This window comes from Carettochelys insculpta, chromosome 2 (genome assembly GCF_033958435.1).
Source record: "Carettochelys insculpta isolate YL-2023 chromosome 2, ASM3395843v1, whole genome shotgun sequence".
NCBI lineage: Eukaryota > Metazoa > Chordata > Testudines > Carettochelyidae > Carettochelys > Carettochelys insculpta.
Genome location: NC_134138.1, coordinates 28,335,159 through 28,355,909, shown reverse-complemented (window position 1 = coordinate 28,355,909; position 20,751 = coordinate 28,335,159). Strand labels below are relative to the sequence as shown.

The following is a 20,751-nucleotide window of genomic DNA, read 5'->3' as shown; positions in this document are numbered from 1 at the left end:
CTTCTCTTCTATAAGCTAAACAAGCCCAAATCCCTCAGCCTCTCCTCATACGTCATGTGCTCCAGCCACTTAATCATTTTTGTTGCCCTCCGCTGAACCTGCTCCAACACATCCACATCCTTTTTATACTGGGAGACCCAAACTGGACACAATATTCCGGATGCGGCCTCACCAGTGCTGAATAGAGGGGAATAATTACTTCTCTAGATCTGCTTGAAATGCTCCTCCTGATGCACCCTAGTATGCTGTTAGCCTTCTTGGCTACCAGGGCACACTGTTTACTCACATCCAGCCTTTCATCCACCATAACCCCTAGGTCCCTTTCCATCGTATTGCTGCTGAGCCAGTTGGTCCCCAGCCTATAACAATGATTGGGATTTTTCCGTCCCAGGGTGCAGGACTCTACACTTTTCCTTACTGAACTGCATCATATTTCTTTTGTCCCAATCTAATATATCCAGGTCACTCTGGATTCTCTCTCCACCCTCCAAAGTATCTACGTCTCCCCCTAGTTTTATGTCATCCACAAGTTTGCTGAGGGTGGAATCCAGTCCCTCATCCAGGTCATTAATAAAGATGTTGAACAACACCAGCCCCAGAACTGAGCCTTGCAGCACTCCGCTTGAAACCAACCGCCACCCAGATATTGAGCCATTGACCACTACCTGTTGGACCTGACCTTCAAGCCAGCTTTCTATCCATCTTATAGTTCAAGGACCCAAACCATATTTCCTTAACTTACGGACTAGAATGTTGTGGGAGACCATATCAAAAGCTTTGCTGAAGTCAAGGTATATCACATCCACTGACTTCCCCATGTCCACAGAGCCTGTTACCTCATCACAGAAGCTAATCAGATTGGTCAGGCAGGACCTGCCCCAGTGAATCCGTGTTGGCTACTTTTGATCACTTTCCCCTCTTCCAAGTGCTCCAAAATGAATTCCTTGAGGATTTCCTCCATTATTTTCCCAGGGATTGAGGTAAGACTGACGGGTCTATACTTCCCAGGATTGTCCTTCTTTCCTTTTTTAAAGATGGGCACTCCGTTTGCCTTTTTCTCATCGTCTGGTATCTCCCCTGATCTCCAAGAGTCTTCAAGATAATGGTCAAAGGTTAGCAATGACATCTGCCAATTCACTCAGTACCCTCGGGTACATTAAAGCCAGACCCACGGATTTGTGTACATCTAGTTTTTCTAGATAGCTCAGAATTTGTTTCTTCTCCACAGATGACTGCCCTCCACCTTCCCATACTTCATTGTCCAGGACTGTCGTTTGGGAGCTGACCTTGTCCGTGAAGACTGAGGCAAAAAAAGCATTGAGTACTTCAGCTTTTCGTACATCATCTGTCACTAGGTTACCTTCCTCATCCTGTAATGGCCCCACACCTTCTCTGATAACCAGTTTATTGTTAACATGCCTGTAGAAACCCTTCTTGTTACTCTTCACATCCCTTGCCACCTGCAATTCCAATTGCGCTTTTGCTTTCCTGATTACTGCCCAGCATTCTCCAGCCGTCTGTTTATAGTCCTCCTTAGTCAACTGTCCACGTTTCCATTTCTTGTGTTCATCCTTTTTGACTTTAAGCTGACTAAGGATTTTCCTGTTAAGCCAAGCTGGTTGCCTACCCTGTTTGCATTTCTTACTATATAGGGGGATGGTTTGTTCCTGTGTCTTCAGTAAGACTTCTTTAAAATACTGCCAGTTCTCTTGAACTCTTTCCCCTTCATCTTTGTTTCCCAAGAGATCCTGCTCATCAGTTCTCTCAGGGAGTCAAAGTCTGTTCTTTTGAAATCAAGGGTCTGTATGATACTGCTCACCTTTCTTCCTTTTGTCCAGATCCTGAAATCTATGATCTCATGGTCGCTGCAGCCCAGGTTTCCACCCACTTCTATTTCTCCTACTAATCTCTGAGTCCTTGGAAGGAGATGCAATAAAGATCATCCAGTCTGAATACGTATATCTGGATGAGAACAAAAATACTCATTCACTATTGATTATTTGCTTGCTGTTCACTGCTTTCTCATTTATAAAGTTCCAGTCATCCAATCAGGGAGCAAAAACAACCTATTGAGTCTGTGTGACCAATCTTACCTGATGAATAACAGACTATGAGAAGTCCGTAATGGACAGTGCTCTGTGGACAGTTTCAGTGAAATATATCAAAACAAAAAAGCAGTCAAGTAGCACTTTAAAGACTAACAAAATCATTTATTAGGTGATGAGCTTTCATGGGATAAACCCACTTCTTCAGATCAATAGTGAATTATGTGTTGGAATTAAAGACTCTTCATGAGCAACTTACCAACACAAAAAGGTCTACATTCATCGGAAAATATAACAGCACCAAATTATTCAGCCAGCTCTCTTGGGGGAAAAAAAAAAAACACTCTAGCATTCCTGTTGTAAATGTCTGCTGCTCTTCATTTGTTCCAAGGGGAAGTAAAGCCTCGTGAAAACTCATGACTGGGACACTCATTGACTTTAGATCAGAACGGATCATTGTGATCATCTAGTCTGACCTCTTGCACTTTGCAGGCCACAGAAGCTCCTGAAATAAACCCCTAAACTGTGGCTGAGTTACTGAAGTGCTCAAATCACACTCGATAGATGTCAAGATACAGAGAATCCACTATTTACATTAGTTTAAAAGGAAAATGGCCCCTGATCCATGTTACAGAGGAAGGCACAAAATTCTCCAAAGTCTCAGCTAATGTGACGTGGTGGAAAAGTCCTTCCTGACTCCAGGTGTGATCAGTTGTATCATAGGTGCTGACTCCATAGGTGCTCTGGGGCTGGAAATCTCTTGGGAAAAAACAGTGGTTGCTTGGCATGTGCTGTTCTTCATTTGCCACCCCACCAGGCACCCCACCAATCACCTGTCTGGCAATGGGTGGATAGTGCTGGGTGGAGGAGGAGCAGGAATTGGGATGGACAGAGTGAGGGCAATTCAGAGCAGGAGGATGGAACATCCACCCAGAAAAATGAAAGTTGATGCCTGTGAGTCAGACGTTTAGCCAGTGGGCAAGACCCACCAGGTAGATACCTGGGAAAAATCCTCAGCAGTAACTTAGAGCCCTCCCTGCGTGGTGTCCTCTTTCCAGTAGCTGGGGACTTTTGCTTCCGGCGGTTACCCATAGCCCACATGCTACAGTAAACAGCCCATCGTACCATCCCCTCCATAAATGTATCGGCTGCGTCTAGATGGCCCGTTGGCACAGCGCTGCTGCCAGCAGCACTGTGCTAATGACAGGTCACAAAATTGCAAATGGAAGAGCATTTGCAAACTCGCACAGCTAATTAGCATAGCTGTGCAAGAATTTCCTGTTGGCAGGGGGCATGCCAGCAGTACAGAAGCCGTGTGGACATGCCTCTGCCAGCTAAGCCCCTCTCTGTCACCTGTCCCTTGTTCCTGAAAAAATTCAAAGCTAAACTTGTTGATGGTCAGTTTATAGCTATGTGTACTTGTTCCCAATCTGGTGCTTAACTTAAATTCAACTCCTCTCCTTCCCTGGTGTTTATCCCTCTGATGTACTTATAGAACACAACCATGTCTTCCCTCAGCTTTCTTTTTGGTAGGCTAAACAAGCCAAGCTCTTTGACTCTCCCCTCCTAGGGTAGATTTTCTCTTCCTTGGACCATCCTAACAGCCTTTCTCTGCACCTGCTCCAATTTGAATGAATCTTTTCTTCAACATGGGAAATCAAAAGTGCATCTCGCCACTGCCTTGTGTAATGGTACTAATACTTCCTTGTTTCTACTAGAAAGACCTCACATCACTGGGGCCAACGGCCACCATGGACCTGGCAGCAAAGTGGGGAGTGGGGACCAGCACCCCACCCTGGAAGGGCAAAAGGGGCAGGGCTTAGGGCTGTCAGCTCTGGCCTCCCCCCGACTCCCTCCAAGCCATGCGTGGAACAGCAGCACATACCTGCCACAGCGTTTCAAAGGGGCTTGTAGTTCCAGCCACTATTGCACCTACTTCAGCAGTAGGGTCAACCAAAGCGCTGGGCTCCTTTGGAACACCAGGCCCCAAAGTAACTAGTCTCTGTTGTTGAAGATCTATTTTTTTATTTGTCTATTTCGTTTAAACTTAATTAGCTCATGATCACTCAAACTAAAGTTGTCCTCTACAACCAGTTCTTCTGTGAGGTCCTCTCTACTCATCAGGACAGCTGACAGCTACTCCAGGCCCCTGGGCAAGGTTGAGCGGGGAGGGGACCCGGTTGCATGCTCCTAGAAGGGGCAGGTTTGGGGCAGCTGGCTATGACATGCTATGCTATGACATGCTATGCTGTGCCCCCCTCCATACCTCCTGGCCCTTAAAGCCACTTACAGCATGCTCCCACAGTGCTTTAAAGGGCCTGGGGCTCCAGACTTTGCCACAAGGTCCAGGCCCTTTAGAATTGCCAGGCCCCCAGGAGGTTGCCCCTTTGTCATCCCCCTCCCCTCCTGGTTGGAAGGTGTGTGAATCACCAATACCAAATGTAAAATGTCTTCAACTTTTGTTGATTTAGCAGCTCTGTCAGCGGTGTGCATTCCACAAGAGTTGCCATACTAGGTCAGACTAATGATCCGTCTACCTTAGTATCTTGTGTTCGGGCAGTGGCCAATGCTAAATGCTTCAAAGGGAGCACACAGGGTAGAGCAACGACCAAACGATCTGTTCTGTGTCATCCACTCCCAGCTTCCAGCAGTCAGAGATTAAGAGACACCCAGAGGATGTGGTTGTATCCTTGGCCATCTTGGCTAATAGGCACTGATGGACTCATACTCCAGGAACTTATCCAATTCATTTTTGAACCCAGTTATATTATTGTTGTCCTTCAGGACATCCCCTGGCAACAAGTTCCACAGGTGGACTTTGCATGATGTGAAGAAGTACTTCTTTATGTTTGTTTTAAACCTTCAGGCTATTTATTTCGTTGGGCAGGGCTCTCCCTATAGGGGCATGGGGTATGGGATACTGTTGCCCCTCCCTCGCTGCCTCAGAAACCACCCCTGCTCCACTTCTTCCTTCCACGTTCCCACCCTGCCCTGCCTCTTCCCACCCCTGCTCCAGCCACTCCCTGCCCCCATTCCACCCACTCCTTGGACCCCTTGCCCCACCTCTTTCTGGCTTCTGTCCCTTTACCGAGAGCTGGTGGGAAGGAGCAGAGTAAAGTGGGCTGGGGCTGGGGCTGGGATTGGGTTGCTTGCTATTTTCATTCCAGGCTCCCCACCAATCTCCCCCAGGGTATTTTGGATCCCACATTCCCCTGAAGTGCAGGGCCACTCACATGCTGTCCAAGGTGGTTACTGCAGTCTGCCCTGCAGATGGGCCCTGTTATATGTTACAAGTGTTCTAAATAACACTTCCTCATTCACTTTCTCCAAGCCTGTCATGATTTTGTAGAACTACATTATTTTCCTCCTTAGCTGTCCCTTTACAACATATGAGTGGCTAGATTGGGTCAGACCAAAGGTCCATCTAGCTCAGTATCCTGTCTTTCAACAGTGGCCAGTGCCAGGTACTTTAGAGGAAATAAACAGAACAGGCAATCATTGAGTGATCCTTCTCCTGTCATTTGTTCTCAGTTTTTGGCAATCAGAGGCTAGGAACACCCATCGCTTGGAATTGCATCCCTGACCATTGAATAGCCACTGATGGACCTGTCTGTCCTCCATGAATTTATCTAATTCTTTTTTAAACCCTTTAAGAGATTTTGCCTTCACAACATCTCCAGGCAATGAGGTCCACAGATTAACTGTGCATTATCTGAAAAAGTACTTCAGTTTGTTTGTTTTAAACTTGCTGCCTGTTCATTTCAGTAGGTGATTTCTGGTTCTTGTGTTATGTGAAGGACTACATAAAACTTACATAAATCTTATTCGTGATTTAAGTGATAGGTTACATACCACACTGAGTAATTTTACAATTTCACATACAGTTTGAACCTCTCTAATCTGGAACTCTCTCATCAGGCAACATCTATAATCCAGTATGATTTTAGTTAGCTGGATGACCACTTATCATGGGTGTGGCCAAATTTCCTGTGGTCCCATAAAGTTTGCTTACATTCCCCAGTCCTGGCGCTGAGTGTTCTGTGTTGTTATTTAGCTGTAATGTGCCCCTAAATGTCTACTAAGAAACACATAAGCAGTTGAAGTGTGGGTAGTGCTGCTAGACTATACTGACCTATGGTTTGGCAAATTCTCCCATCCAGTGTGGGTCGGGTCCCAAGGGTGCCAAACTAAAGAGGTTCAACCTATACAAGTTTCTGCAGAACTCTTGGGAGAATACTGTCTGATCCTGGTGACTTATTACTGTTTAATTTATCAGTTTGTTTCAAAACTTTCTCTGTTGACACCTCAATCTAGATCAATTCAACATATTTGTCATCTAAAAAGAATGGCTTCAGTGTGGGAATTTTCCTCACATCCTCTTCAGTGAAGATGGATGTAAAGTATTAATTTAGCTTCTCTGCAATGACCTTGTCTTCCTCAAATGCTCCTTTAATACCTTGATCATACAGTGACTTTTTGGCAAGCTTCCTCCTCTGATACGCTTCAAAAAATTGCTAATAGTGCTCATGTCTTTTCCAAGTTGCTCTTCAAATCACACACACCAATTTTTCAATGTGCCAAGGGGCGCTCAGCTCCTGACTCAGTCCCAGGACCTGCCCCGTACTCCACCCCTTCCCCCATCCCACCTCTTGCCCCCCCAGTTCTACCTCTTCCCCTGAGTGAGCCTCATCCTCACTCCTCTCCCCTTGCCCCGACCTCCGACATACTGCAAAACAACTGATCCTGGCATGGGGGAGGTGCAGGGAGGTGCTGATCCATGGGACTCACCAGCAGGTGGGAAAGGGGAGGAGCTGATAAGCAGCCTCAGAGCACACAGAGTCGGTGTTTATGCTTCAGATTCCTTTTGGGGCAGCTGATTTATACTTAAACGCATGAGGTGCCAGAATTTATGCTCCTTTCTGTTTTCCCTCAGTAGCACTTTATTTCCAGTTGTCAAACAGATTTCCTTTTGTCTCTAATGACCTTCAACCCATGTTAAATTTGGCATATAAGGGTTTAGAGCATTATCTTTTGTAATTTGGCATAGTTCTGTTGAAGTCAGTGGAATTAGGGTGAATTACATCAGCCGACAATCTTATTTCTGAGTTTGTTAAACTGTCAATTTGTCATGTCTGCTCGTTCACGAGTTCTAGTCTGTAGCAGTTCTATTCCAGGCTCAGAGAGGATGGTGTGAAATATCAAGCTGAGTGTTGTTTTACTTGATATGTTCCAGATTTTTTTTTTGTACCTATGTAAATTCAGTCATTAGGATCTCTTTTGCCAGGAACCTTTCTATCTGTCTCTTTAATCAGCCAGACACAGTAATTATAGATGTATGCAAGAACAGTTAACAAAAGCTTTCTAAAGGTTTTGTATTTGATGTCTGCAGAGCCAGGGCAATCAGTTCTTATGCAGCAGCTGTTTTGAAAAGGTTTGATGGCTTGTTTTGTGTTTGGGTGTTTTTATATATGCGGTATTGGCCGAGTAAGACCAAGTAAGGAATAACTGAGGATGCTCTTCCAAAGCTCTTTATGTCCTGGATGTAGCCAGACTATGTGGCAAGGAGCCAAAACTTTCTTCACTGTATTTAAACAAGAAAAGAAGAACCTCTGAAAGGAAAGAATAAGACTGTGCAAATGTACAAGTGGTCTGGACACTGTGCTTTGCACTGTATTCCTTGTGTTGTTATGTTTCAGTTGTGCCAGAGACTTCTCATTTTGACCAGGGTGCTGGCCCCCGCTGCTCTGTTCCAAGCCCCATTCCCATGCCACCCCTACTTTCCACCAAGCCCCTGCACTTTCTCTTCCCATCCCTGCTCCATCCTCCTCCCCCAAGCATGCCCTGTCCCCATTTCTTCCCCTCCCTCCCAGAGCCTGAACTCTACAAATCATCTGTTTGCAATGCTCTGGAAGCATTGGAAGGGAGGAGTTGGAGTCAGTAAGCATGTGGCCACCAGCACAACAGATGCATGGAGGGACAGGGTGGGGTGGGGAGCTTGGCACTGGTGGATGCTCTGCAACTATTAATTCTTCCCCATGGATGATCCAGCCCCAGATCTCACACACACAGTCAGTGCCTATGACTTGGACAGAATGCACCCCAGTATCTACGCCCGACACACTATTGTCAGAATCTTTGTACAAGATATGCCTTGTAAGGAGTCATTCAAAAACTAATAACTCACTGGTCAATAATATGAAGGTAAAAGGCATGTAGTTTTTAATGAGCATTCACCATATCTTCCTATAACATCATTTCACAATACCCCCATAAATGAATTCTAAACTTCTCCCAGATCAGGTGATGTTAATACATAGGTATGATGCTCTTCCAACACAAGTGTTATCAAGGTCATCAGAACGCGGGGGTGGGGAGATCAAGGGACCATTGCCCCATCACTTTTACAGGCCATAAGAGCAAGTGAAGAAGGGTCTGGGGGTGGAGAAGAGTGATTGAAGTTGGTGGTGTGGGGGCTCAGGGAGAAGGGGCTGTATGATGGCTGGGCTAGTGGAAGGGAAAGTGTGGGAAAGGGGCCAGAGTTCAGGCATTGATGGGGCCCTTCCAGAGTGGTGGTGTGCACCATACTGATATTTTCCACTTAGTGTCAAAGCTAATTTTGCTTACCAACTTAAACCTGGTTATTTGAGGGAGTATAAAATCTATAACATCAATATATATCTAAAGTATAGTCGCGCCTCCTCAGAGTAGCTAGAAATGAATTTGTTTTCTTTTTAACAGATCTTCTGTGGGTTTAGTTTCATGTCATTTAATATCTGAAAATGATCCCTAGTAACTGCAGTTGGAATGCAAGCACACAAGAAGAGAGCACACAAGAATGAAAAGAGCTGATCATCCTCATCATATGCAGATTTCCATTCTTCATGGGTTACAGAGACTCAGAACTTACAACACTGGAGGGAGAGTTGCTCACTTTCTTGTGCTGAGAAGAACTCTAGACATTTCAGCAATTTAAAAACAAGCTCATATACACTTGTGTCACATTGTGATTTTTGACCAGAAAGGCAGAAAGCTTAAGAGGTCGCAGGATAATTGTGTTGTAACTTCTCCAGTTCGCTGGTTTTAGAATGATTTAGGATGATTGTTATGCTGATTCTGAGACGTGCGGCCCATGCTTAGCTAGGCCCTCAAAAATCTGACCACAGATCCCCTTAAAGATGATGTAGTTTCAGGCAGTCCTTGCTGCAGTGTAGACCTGCATAAGTAGAGCTGAGTATGAATTAAGTGTTGTTATCCCCTTGTTGTGTAAGGGCATCTGAGGCACAGAGTTACTAAGTCTCAGATCTGCAAAGGGGTTCTGAACTCAGTTCATTTCAATGGAAGTTAAGTGCCTTTCTTTGACAATCTGGCTGTAAGTGGCTTGCCCAAATTCACAGGAAATCTTGAGGAGAGCAGGGAATTGAATCCAATACCAAGACTTCTACCCTAACCAATGAGCCATCCTTCCTTCCCCGCTTACTATGAAGTTGTACAAAACGTTACAGGGAATAGGGATTGTTTTTAAAGGGTGCCTGGGGTCTACACAGAGAGCTGTATCTCAGAAGGTGGTTTTCAGGGCATGCAACAAGGCAAGTAAAGGGAACTATTGCTGAGGGAAGTGTTTTAACCAAAACATTGGGATGGTTAGTTTTTTAAAAATATATTTCACAGTATCTTTTTCAAGACTTCTTAGACATCTGTTGATAGTCACTCTGGCTTTTTGAATTGTAATTACCTGGTTTACATGATTAGCCTGTGGAGGTTCTTGTTAATTTTTATCTTTCCACATACCAATTTATAATTAAGAATTGTGTCAGGCAATGAAAAGTTGCATCTGTTTGCTTACTACTAATGACATCTACTAAAAATGGATCAGGAATTGTTTTCTGAAGAACTGTTTTTATATATATATTTTTTTTCCACCCCCATGGCAGGCTGATGAATTCTGAGAATACACTTTTACAAGCTAGGGAGGAGGAAGAAGTCAAGTATGAACGGACTTTTGTCGCATCTGATTTTATTGAATGGCTGATCCAGGAAGGAGAAGTCACAACAAGGACTGAGGCAGAACAACTTGGCCGTAGACTGTTGGAGCATGGAATTATACAGCACGGTGAGGATACACTTCTTCTTTAGAACACGTTTTCTGTGCAGGAGTATGTAAAGATGTTTCAGAGCATGCGGTTTGGTCCTAAAACATTTCCAATTCTAACCCTATCCAAATGATGGAAGGCTGTATAATTATTAATAAAGGGTAAAATTTTCAAAAGCACTCAAAACCACTAGTAATAAATAAAGAGTGAATAAAAGGTACTATTTTGGAGGTGGATAATGAAACAGAAGAAGTCACTGCCATAGGACATAATCGAGATAATAGCTTAGTAAACATCAAAGAATTAGAACAATAAATAAGGAGAATTACACTAGGGCTACAGCCACACTACAGCGGAATATCAACCTGCTCAGGTTCAATCTTCTGGGGTTTCATTTCACATATGCACAAATTGATGCTCCCAGGGGTCAAAGTTGACCCCTGTACTCCTTGTGAGAGTTGAGAAATAAGGAAGGTTGAAGGGAGAAATGCCACCATCGACTTTCTGCTGGGTGGACAGGCATGGAAGTCAACCATGGATAAATCTATTTCAGCTGTGCAATTGGCATAGCTAAAATTGCCTGTTGACAGTCAACTTCTATGTCTAGTGTAGACATAGCCTAACTAGAATAGAAATTACAAAAATAACCCTTCTGCCAGTAGCAGTGGTCATCAAGAAGCGCCAAGTTCAATGTCTAGGGAGTTCTTTTCAAAAATATAACCAAACCAGTGAGCCCCCACCTAGTAGCTTGGAAAAACTTTATTCTACGCTCTGGGCACCTTTAAAAGCAGTTCTTCTCTCGCATGCAGAGTCTGAGGTAGAAGGAGTTTGTTTAATAAAAGTACCTTGCACTCATCTAAGAAAAACAACACAAACACTATTTATAAAGAAACAAACAAATGAAAACCAAGAGCAAGACACTCTCCCCAGAGTCTGCTGCATGGTGTCCTTTGTTTCAAGTTCTTGAGTCCAACACTTCCTAACCCTTAACATCCCACTCATAGTCGTGTCTGATCAGTGCAGACCCAGAGTTCATAGGTACATCTGCAGAAAGTCTCCCTTATTATGCTTGGTGATCAATGTCACCCCGCCAGCTGCCCACTTACTACTACTGCCATACCTACCCACTTGCTGCTCCCACCAGCTGCCCCATGAGGCTGTCTCTTAGACCACGTCTACACTACAGCAATTTTGCAAAAAAAGTTCTTCCAGAAGATCTCTTCCAAAAAACACTTTTTTCGTAGGAGCATGTCCACACACAAAAAAGCAGATCAAAAAATCAATCCGCTCTTTCAATAAAGAGCATCCACACAGACCCTGCTCTTTTCAGAGAACAGGCCAGGGACTGAAAAACCTGGTGCCATGAGGGCTGCTCTTTCTAAAAAAGGGCCCACAGAGTCTTATACACAGTTTTTTTCTAAAGAAGCCTTCAAAAGGAAGTGCTCTTCCTGATCCTGGAGCAGAAGACAACTTCAAGAAGAAGAGCCACATTCTTTCAATTTCACATTGAAAGAGTGCATTTTCTGTGCGGATGCTCCACGTGTTCTTTTGCAAAAGGGCTGGATTTTCCAAAAGAACTTGCCCGTGTAGACGTGGCCTAGGACAATGTTTAAACCGTGGCCATGTTGCACAATAAGCTAGGTATGTTTGGAGAAGGATGAGGAAATCACTCACTTGAAACACTATTACAGTTAGCCCTGCCATGCACGGCCTTCAAAGAAGGGATTTAGTATCTGTTTAATGCCCAGCAAATTGGGCCCTATGGTACTTTGGTCAAAACATAATTTGCTGCAATGAGGGTAAAGCTCAGCTGTTCAGGTGACCTCAGCTTTCTTGAGAGCCCACTCAAGCCTGTGGAATGACCTCACCCAGGGTCTAAGGACCATCACAAACCTCATTATTTTCTGTTCTAAGTGTAAGGTGAACCTCTTTGACCTTACTTCCTCTAACATAAACTAAGTGTGTGTCTGTGTAAGTATTAAAAAAAGCAAGTCCAGACCACTTCTCTGTGTGCACGTCTTCCTCCTGGAGACAGCATGAGAGATCAGAGAAGTGACAGACATGAGTCACATTGTTTAATTCAGTATTGGACAGTGGTCAGATGCTATAGTAATGAGCCTGACACAAGACCTATATGGTTTACATTAAAGTACAGATTTAATGATAATAGGTAGCTGCATGAACCAGGGTACCCAATGAGATAGATTATCTTTCTGTTGTTCTGTGACAATACTTATATCCTCGGACGCAAAAGGCACAGTGTTACAAAGTACTTCTGCAGCTTCTCTGTGACATCAACCAAACACGAAGTTGTTTTTACCTTATAATTAATAGCAGTTACTTCTGAATGTTTGCAAAAAGCAGCTTCAAATTCTATAATTGCTCTTGGTGTCAGTGTATGATTTATAGAGTGTCATCTGCTTAGTCTTTGTACAAAATGAAAATATTTCCCCCTCTTCCCTATAGCAACAATTATTCCAAAAGTATTTTAACAAAACTTTTTCCATATGTAGACACAGGCATGCTAGTTTTTTAAAAAATGGATTCACTCTGCTGTTGAGATGAGTTCAGAGGAAAGAAAACTGGGATGCAGAGGCACTGACTCCATGGGTACTCTGGGGGTTGGGGTACCACAGAAAAAATTGGTGGTCACTTAGCATGTAGTAGCAGCCACTTTCCCCCACCCCCCTCAGCGCCTTTCACCCCACCACTTTAGCTGTTCCCTCTCCCTCCTAACCAATGTCTACAGCACGCCACAACCAACTGTTTTGGAGTGTACAGGAGACTCTGGAAGAAACGGGGAGGAGTGTGGTGAGGGCACACTCAGGGGAAGCAGTAAGAAGAGGCGGGACAGGAAGATGCAAGATGGAGGCTGGAGTTTGGGGGGAAGGGGCCAGGTGGATCATGGATGCACAAAAATCCTCTCTTGTACCCTTGCAAGGGAACATTCATGGTGTGGCTGGAACTTGCTGGTCCTGCTTCCACTCAGGTGCTAGTTAGCTGTAAATAAAGGTGTTTCCTTTTTCACATCAGCCAGTAAGGAAAAGGGATAGTTTGATTGATCTACTTGTGTAGACTACCTGGATAAGAATTTTTGGATTTTTCCTCAAGATTCTGGATACAGTTTCCCCACACCCATCTAGTCTGTGTTGTTTCTATTCTTACTGCTGGTACATCTGTCTCCAGTGAGCTGAAGGGTGTCAAGAGCACAATCTACCTTGCAAGTCTATTGTTTCAGTGTTGAAGCTCATGAATCTGTTAGGGATCAATCAGGGGCAATGAACAGGTGTGGTTATTTCATAAAGCTTGAACAGAATTGTACCTAATGTAAATGAAACACTAAGATCCTTGTTCACCTTTATTTGACAAAAGTAAATTCTATTAACTTCAAAGAGATTTTGCTTGTATAAAGGTGGAATAAAAAGTGAATCAGGGCCTTGGGACTTAGCACTATTGCTGGGGCTACTTTGGGTTGTCTTTCAAAAGAGCCAATTTTTTTATAAGGGTATGCTGTCCTACAAGTTTCGCTAAAGCTGTTTGTTTGGATTGGGTTAGAAATTATTTGGTGAAAGATTAACGTGAATGATTACTGATTTAGCTGTAGCAAGTGTATGTGTCTATAGACTTACTGAGACATTGCAATTTAGTTTTCCTTAAATAACAGAGCTAGACTTGAGGGCCTTTCTTTACAAAATGTTAGACTCAAAACTTAACAGTCAGTATGTAGTATTCTGTTTGTTCCCCCTTTCTGAATTCTAGGTCAAATGCACTTCATTTACCAATAGAAACAGTATTTTCCCCCACTGCCAATATAGTGAGTTCTTTCTGGAATCTGAACACAAAACCATGTTCCTTGTCCTTTGTCATCATCTATAAAGTTTCACTTGACACTAATTGACATCCTTGTTGGCAGTACAAACGAAAAGAACATGGACTGAATAGGAATGGAGAATGAAATTCTCTCTTTCCCTAAAGGTGATCTCTAGTAAACGATATCACCGAGTAAGCATGAAGCAAAAAAAAAAATACACTTTGCTCTTCTGTTTTTATTATGTTTATATTACTTCTGCAATCATAAGTATGATAAAACTAGTCTTTATTAAGGTACTGTGTTTGTAGTAATTTTCCATCTATAACTGAATAGTGTTGTTTTACTTATTGATATCACTTCTCATTTCAGTGACTTCAGAAAAATATTTTTCAGCGAAGGAAGGCTATAATTCTTCTTATATTCTGAGTACAGTTTGCTGTCACATTTGTCTTCATTTTAATCAGTCAGCCTCAAATGAGGTTTCACACAGGAAGCTATTCACTATACTTAATTTAAAAAAAAAAAAAAGAAAACTAGATGTTTAAAAGGAATTATGCCAGTGCTGTAGAAAGGTGAAATGCTCCAACTTCAGAAGTGTTGCACTACAGAAGCTGTGTCTACACGTGCACGCTACTTCGAAGTAGCGGCACTAACTTCGAAATAGCGCCCGTCGCAGCTACACGCGTCGGGCGCTATTTCGAAGTTAACTTTGACGTTAGGCGGCGAGACGTCGAAGTCGCTAACCTCATGAGGGGATTGGAATAGCGCCCTACTTCGACGTTCAACGTCGAAGTAGGGACCGTGTAGACGATCCGCGTCCCGCAACGTCGAAATTGCCGGGTCCTCCATGGCGGCCATCAGCTGGGGGGTTGAGAGATGCTCTCTCTCCAGCTCCTGCGGGGCTCTATGGTCACCGTGGGCAGCAGCCCTTCGCCCAGGGCTTCTGGCTGCTGCTGCTGCGGCAGCTGGGGATCCATGCTGCAGGCACAGGGTCTGCAACCAGTTGTCGGCTCTGTGTATCTTGTGTTGTTTAGTGCAACTGTGTCTGGGAGGGGCCCTTTAAGGGAGCGGCTTGCTGTTGAGTCCGCCCTGTGACCCTGTCTGCAGCTGTGCCTGGCACCCTTATTTCGATGTGTGCTACTTTGGCGTGTAGACGTACCCTCGCAGCGCCTATTTCGATGTGGTGCCGTGCAACGTCGAAGTTGAACATCGACGTTGCCAGCCCTGGAGGACGTGTAGACGTTATTCATCGAAATAGCCTATTTCGATGTTGCTACATCGAAATAAGCCATTTCGATGTTGGCTTCACGTGTAGACGTAGCCAGAGTGTTGATAGACAACTTGATGTAAATTTTCAAAGGAACTCAGTCTGACCTCCCTTTGTGCATGAACAACTTCACACGTATTATGATAGAATTTGCAAATGGCCTTTCTAACGTCTAGTGCTTTGTCTACACTACCCATCCCTTTCAGAAGGGGCATGTAAATGCAGCAACTCAAAAATGCAAATGAGGCACAGATTTAAATATTGCATGCCTTATTTGCATACTCCCATGGGATCTCACTTCTAAAAGGTGCTGCTTTCAAAACACAAACAGCCGTGTAGATGGGGTTACTTTGAAAGGAAACCCTGCTTTTGAAAGCACCCTTCTAAACACAACAAATTAGGAAGAAGGGCGCTTTCAAAAACGGGGCTTCCTTTCGAAGGAACCCCTTCTATATGGTCATTTTGCATTTCGAAAGCAGCTCTTCTGGAATGGCAAGTGGCCACTATTATGCAAATGAAGCACCGAATATGCATTTGCATTTTCTAGCAGCTGCATTTAAATGCCCCTTCCAAAAGGGAGGTGTAGTATAGACGCAGCCTAGAGCATTTGTATAAGCAAAAGTGGTTTCATGGGAGTAGTCTGATACTTGGTGCATGCAAAAAATCATATGCCCTCTTAGAGGTCATATCCTGAAGATTTGTCCTTTTGTGTACTAGGGTAGCGGAGCCTGTGCATCTCGTAATGTTTGAGTAGCCTCTGATCATTACCTGCATTCAACTTGCCTTTGCACTGCTCATTAAATTCATCAGACAGTTAGAGCAAAGATTCTATAAAGGAATGATAAGCATGTCTGTGCATGCATAAAACTAAAAGAGCACAGGACAGATTTTGCAGCTGTATAATATTCCACTCATTTATGACATGTAGACCCATTGAATGTTCCAACATTCAGACCTAAAAGGGCTTTTTTTACACACGAGGGATCTATCCAGAGTTGGAAGCACTAGGACAGATGATCTGCTGTAGCTAAAATTCACTCCATGAAGTGTGGCACAGAGGTGTGAGAGAAGGTGTGAGGAAGCTAGTTACCGCTCCCCATTTGCCAAGTTCTGCAACAGGTTAGCACAGGCCCCAAGCTGCTCTAATCCAGGGTTCCAAACTTTTTTCCCTGAGGGTCCCCCAAATTCCCCCCAAGTGCCAGTGCAGTATAAGCTCACTGTTCACACTTCTGGAGGAAAATTATTAATTTTAATTCTTGTCCACATATAAACTATAATCCTATCTATCTATCTATATTCATTTTAATGTCAATAGTTGTAAAGACAGAAAATCTTAGCTACGGGATGCAAAGAAATGCTTCATGGTCTGGACATGTGACCTATCACAGTACAAACATACAGCAGTGTGAGCCCCATGGATCATTCCTCCTCAAATCCTGTCAGGATCCCTGGCCCACAGGACTGACATACTAAGCAGCATTCCTGCTACCACCACAAGACTTGCTGGAGCACATTTTGGCCCTTAATTTGCTGATTTCAAGGTCAGCATATTAGCAGTACGTCTGGCTCTTATAATTTAATGCTGCATGCCTGGGCAGGGAGTGGCATGTGAGTGTCCCCCCCCCACCCAGGATTGAATGCAGATCTGCAGAGTTGCAGTCAGTCACGTTGAAGGTCTAGGATCAGATCCAGAGATCTGAAGCTGTTAAATACTTTCCCTTTTAGATCTGGTTCATATTGGTAAGAGGGAAGTCTTCTCCTGTGACACCAATTGTGCTTGCCAGGCAGTACTTGCCTATGCTGTATGGCAGTATATTAAAAAGTATATCTTAAATGCTTTAACAATTCCCACCAAATCTAGATGCATTGGTCTTTCTTCATTGTACATGCAGTACAGCCTGTGCTTGTATACAGTTCCAACTGTAAGAACTAACTGCAGTACCCAGAAAGCAACATTCAGTTTTGTTTCCATGCCAGATTATACTGATTTCTTTCAGCGTTCCTGCTTCCCAGACTGCTGCTTATAATTGCATGCGTGTGTTTTGGATTATTTTCTCCCATTTTCACTGGGTCTGAGTGTCTTGTGCCAGGCATCTTGTGTAGTCACTGACTGAAGTCCAAAGCAGCTATATGCTACCACATGAGATAGCACTTTGGACTGGTGTCTACCACTACAGGCCGTGCAGATTAGTGCAGAATAGGGCCCAGAATATGCTTGCATGTTAATATATTATAATGTTGTATTGCTGCTTTTCTCCAAATTAAATCCCATTGATCATTTTCTCTCCATGCTTTTTGTTTCCGTGTCCCTCTGTATTCTTCTGTCATGAATGGTGATGAAGTGGGTTTTACCCATAAAAACTTATGCACTAATGAATTAATTAGACTCCAAGATACTACAGGATTCCATATTGTTTTTACAGATACAGACTAACATGGCCACCCTTCTGAGACTCCTCTCAATTTAGTATGTTCTGTGAGTGTCCTTGAGATACAGTTTGGGGCCTGTTTCAAATCAGTGACAAACATAGCATACATGAAGCTAAAAGTCTTCTCCTGACTCTTCTGTGTAGCTAAGACATAGTTTAGAAACAAGAGGAAGGAAATGGATGACTCAGGTTCTGGCCAGGTCTACACTAGCAGGACAAATTGATTTTAGATACGCAAATCCAGCATGAGAATTGCATTGCTGGAATCAACTTATCTAAATATGATTTTTTGCTGCCATCTATGCAGTGGAACGTTGATGGGAGAAACTCTTCCAGCAACTTCCCTTACTTCGTGCAACTGCCAAGAGTACTGGGGTCAACAGGGGTGCCATGATGGTTCAGTTTAGCATGTCCTCACTATGCTCACTAAATCAAACCCTGGAAGATTGTCCACCAGTGCACTGATCTTCTCATAAGTGTAGACGTACCGTAAGTCTCCCATTACTAGATCCCTTTTCTCATTCAGATGAACAGTTTAAATTTGGACCAGGTCAGTACACTCAAATCTTAGCATCTGAAGGATGATTGAAGGCCCTGGTGGAAATCAATGACTTTAGCTCAGTTCCTGATGGTAAAGTGTTTACGTAACAATTGGCACTAAATGGTATCTCTGTTCTGAGTCTTGTTTGCCATGGAACAATGCCGTTTGGCCTAGAGGTAGACAGTGTAGAACAGAGACTGTACTCAAAGGTGGTGTTCTCTGGAGAGGCTTGCATTTGTTCTTACCATGCTATGTCTGTTGTGCTAATAAACAAGTCTTTGGAATCCAGAGGTCTCTACTAGACACCCTTCATCAGTGCTAAGATGTCTGTGTGATAAGGTTTTTGGAGAGGGCTCAGCATTTGCTTCCCTGAAAGATTCAGGAATGGAAAAAAGCTCTTTTGAAGGTAGCTGGCTAGCAGAGTTCCTGTTTGAGTAAGGCTTTTGTTATAGTATTATACAATTATTTAAATCTGAACAAATTTTAAATTTAAAAAATGTAATTTGGTTGATTTCAGTGGGCCAAATTTTGAGATGTGTTGAGCACATGTGGATCCATGTTAAATAATCACAGATGAGGAAAACTCAGCACCTCTCTAGATTTTACCTATTGTCAGCTAATTTCTACTGCTCACTGTTCTCCTGGATGTAAACAACATACATGCAGTGACTTGTACAATAAATGTTGACTTCTGTTATCAGCTTTTACAGTGCAAGAACACATTACAATGTTTAACTTTCCTCCACCTTCTGCAAGCAGAAGTGAAGTAGCATGGTGTAATAAGAACCTTTCCCTAAGCAAAGGAATGCAACATTAAGCAGCACGCTGTAACACTATTTTACGTGTTTACAAATAAAGTTGATCTGATTAAAGTTGTGTAGATGTGAAAGTATAAGAAAATTTTTAAAAATCCTCTTATGATTTGATTGTCTTTTTCTGCTTGCAAAAGGGGCTAATCCAGGAGTCAGAAACCTAAACAGCAAGAAGACCATTTTTTTCCAATTTGGTAAAAAAATCAATAATTCAAGAGCTGTAGTGCATGTGAACACAAGATGGTCCTCAATAAATAATGGCAAACTGTACTTTTTGTAATCCTTATTTTATGAATAGCATATGGATAATGATTGCAATGTGATACATGATTACTGCAGGATGTTCACAAACTTTTTATGTATTCTATTTCCTCACACTTTGCGTATGTGTTTGTACTACCGTCTTCCTGACTTTCACTCCCGAACCTTCTCTCTCTCTGGAGGGTGCTAGGAAGAGCCATACAGTATTTCAAGATCACATATTGTTTGCTATTTAGATCTGAGTTGTTCATTTGGGGCTTTTAGACATTCACTGTTTATTGAAAATAATCAGGAGGTTTTTTGTTTGTTTATTTGCTTGTTTGTTTCTTTGTTTTTTAACTTGCAGTTATAGTGTTGGGAGCCACAAAGAAGTCCTTAAATAGCTGCGTGCAACTCCAGAGCCACAGGTTTCAGATCCCCAGGCTAATCTGCCCAGAAGCCCCTTTCATTTATTATATTTTACCTGTTGCATTAATGTATTTGTCAATTGCTTGTTTTTAACTAGTGTTTCTTAAATTTTTTGAGTGAAACTTAGCATTGAATTGTACAGCTTCTTTAATTGCCATTGTCTCTTTTGGACTATGATTTGCCTTCTATACTGATGAAAATTTCATTCCTAAATTTATAACCTCCATGTAAATACCAGAGAGGTAGCCGTGTTAGTCTGTGTCGTTGGGAACAACAAGAAGTCCTGTGGCACCTTATGGATGAACAGATATTTTGGAGCATAAGCTTTTGTGGGCAAAGACCCACTTCATCAGATGCATGAGGGGAGCGGGGTTCAGAGGAGTATTTAAAGAGAGGGGGTCCCAGTAAAAGGGAGGGCCAGAGCCGACAAGGTCTATTCAGTCAGGGTGGAAATGGTCCATTATCAGTAGTCTACATCAAGAGAGGAGAAAAAACAAGTCAGATCAGTCAGGGGGGATGTGGCTCATTGTCAGATTCTAGTGTGGAGATGTGAACTTCCATCGCAGAGAAACTGATTTTGTGAGGGGCCAGCCACTCCTAGTCTCTGTTTAATCCTTGGTTGATGGAGTCAAATTTGCAAATAAATTGCAGCTCAGAGATTTCTTCCTCCATTTTATATTTGAAATTTTTTTTGTTGTAGGACTGCTACTTTTAAATCTGTTACTGTGTCCAGGGAGATTGAAATGTTCTCCTACAGGTTTGTGTATGTTGCTGTTCCTGATGTCTGATTTATGTCCATTTATTCTTTTATGTAGAGACTGTCCAGTTTGGCCAATCTAAATTGATGTGGGACATTGCTGGCACATGATGGCATATATTGTATTAGTAGATGTGCAGGTAAAGGAGCCCCGATGGTATGGTTGATGTTAGGTCCTGTGATGATATCGCTGGTGTCGATATGTGAGGAGAGTTGGCAGCAAGGTTTGTTACAGGGATTGGTTGCAGGTTTAGAGTTATGGTGTTGTGGTCTATAGTTGCTGGTGACAGTTTGCTTAAGTTTGGCAGGCTATCTGTAGGCGAGGACAGG

General features: G+C 43.1%; 1 protein-coding gene across 4 annotated transcripts in view; it reads left to right on the top strand.

Moving 5' to 3' along the window:
• Positions 1 to 20,751, top strand: part of DEPTOR (DEP domain containing MTOR interacting protein) — a 119,884-nt gene that overhangs the window by 44,937 nt on the left and 54,196 nt on the right. For all 4 annotated transcript variants that reach the window (XR_012644358.1, XM_074986730.1, XM_074986729.1 and 1 more), the window contains exon 5: positions 9,977 to 10,155. Coding sequence is in view for 3 of the 4 variants with exons in the window: in XM_074986730.1 (XP_074842831.1) it covers positions 9,977 to 10,155 (179 nt within the window). In the remaining variant the exon portion in view is untranslated. The remainder of the gene's footprint in view (positions 1 to 9,976; positions 10,156 to 20,751) is intronic.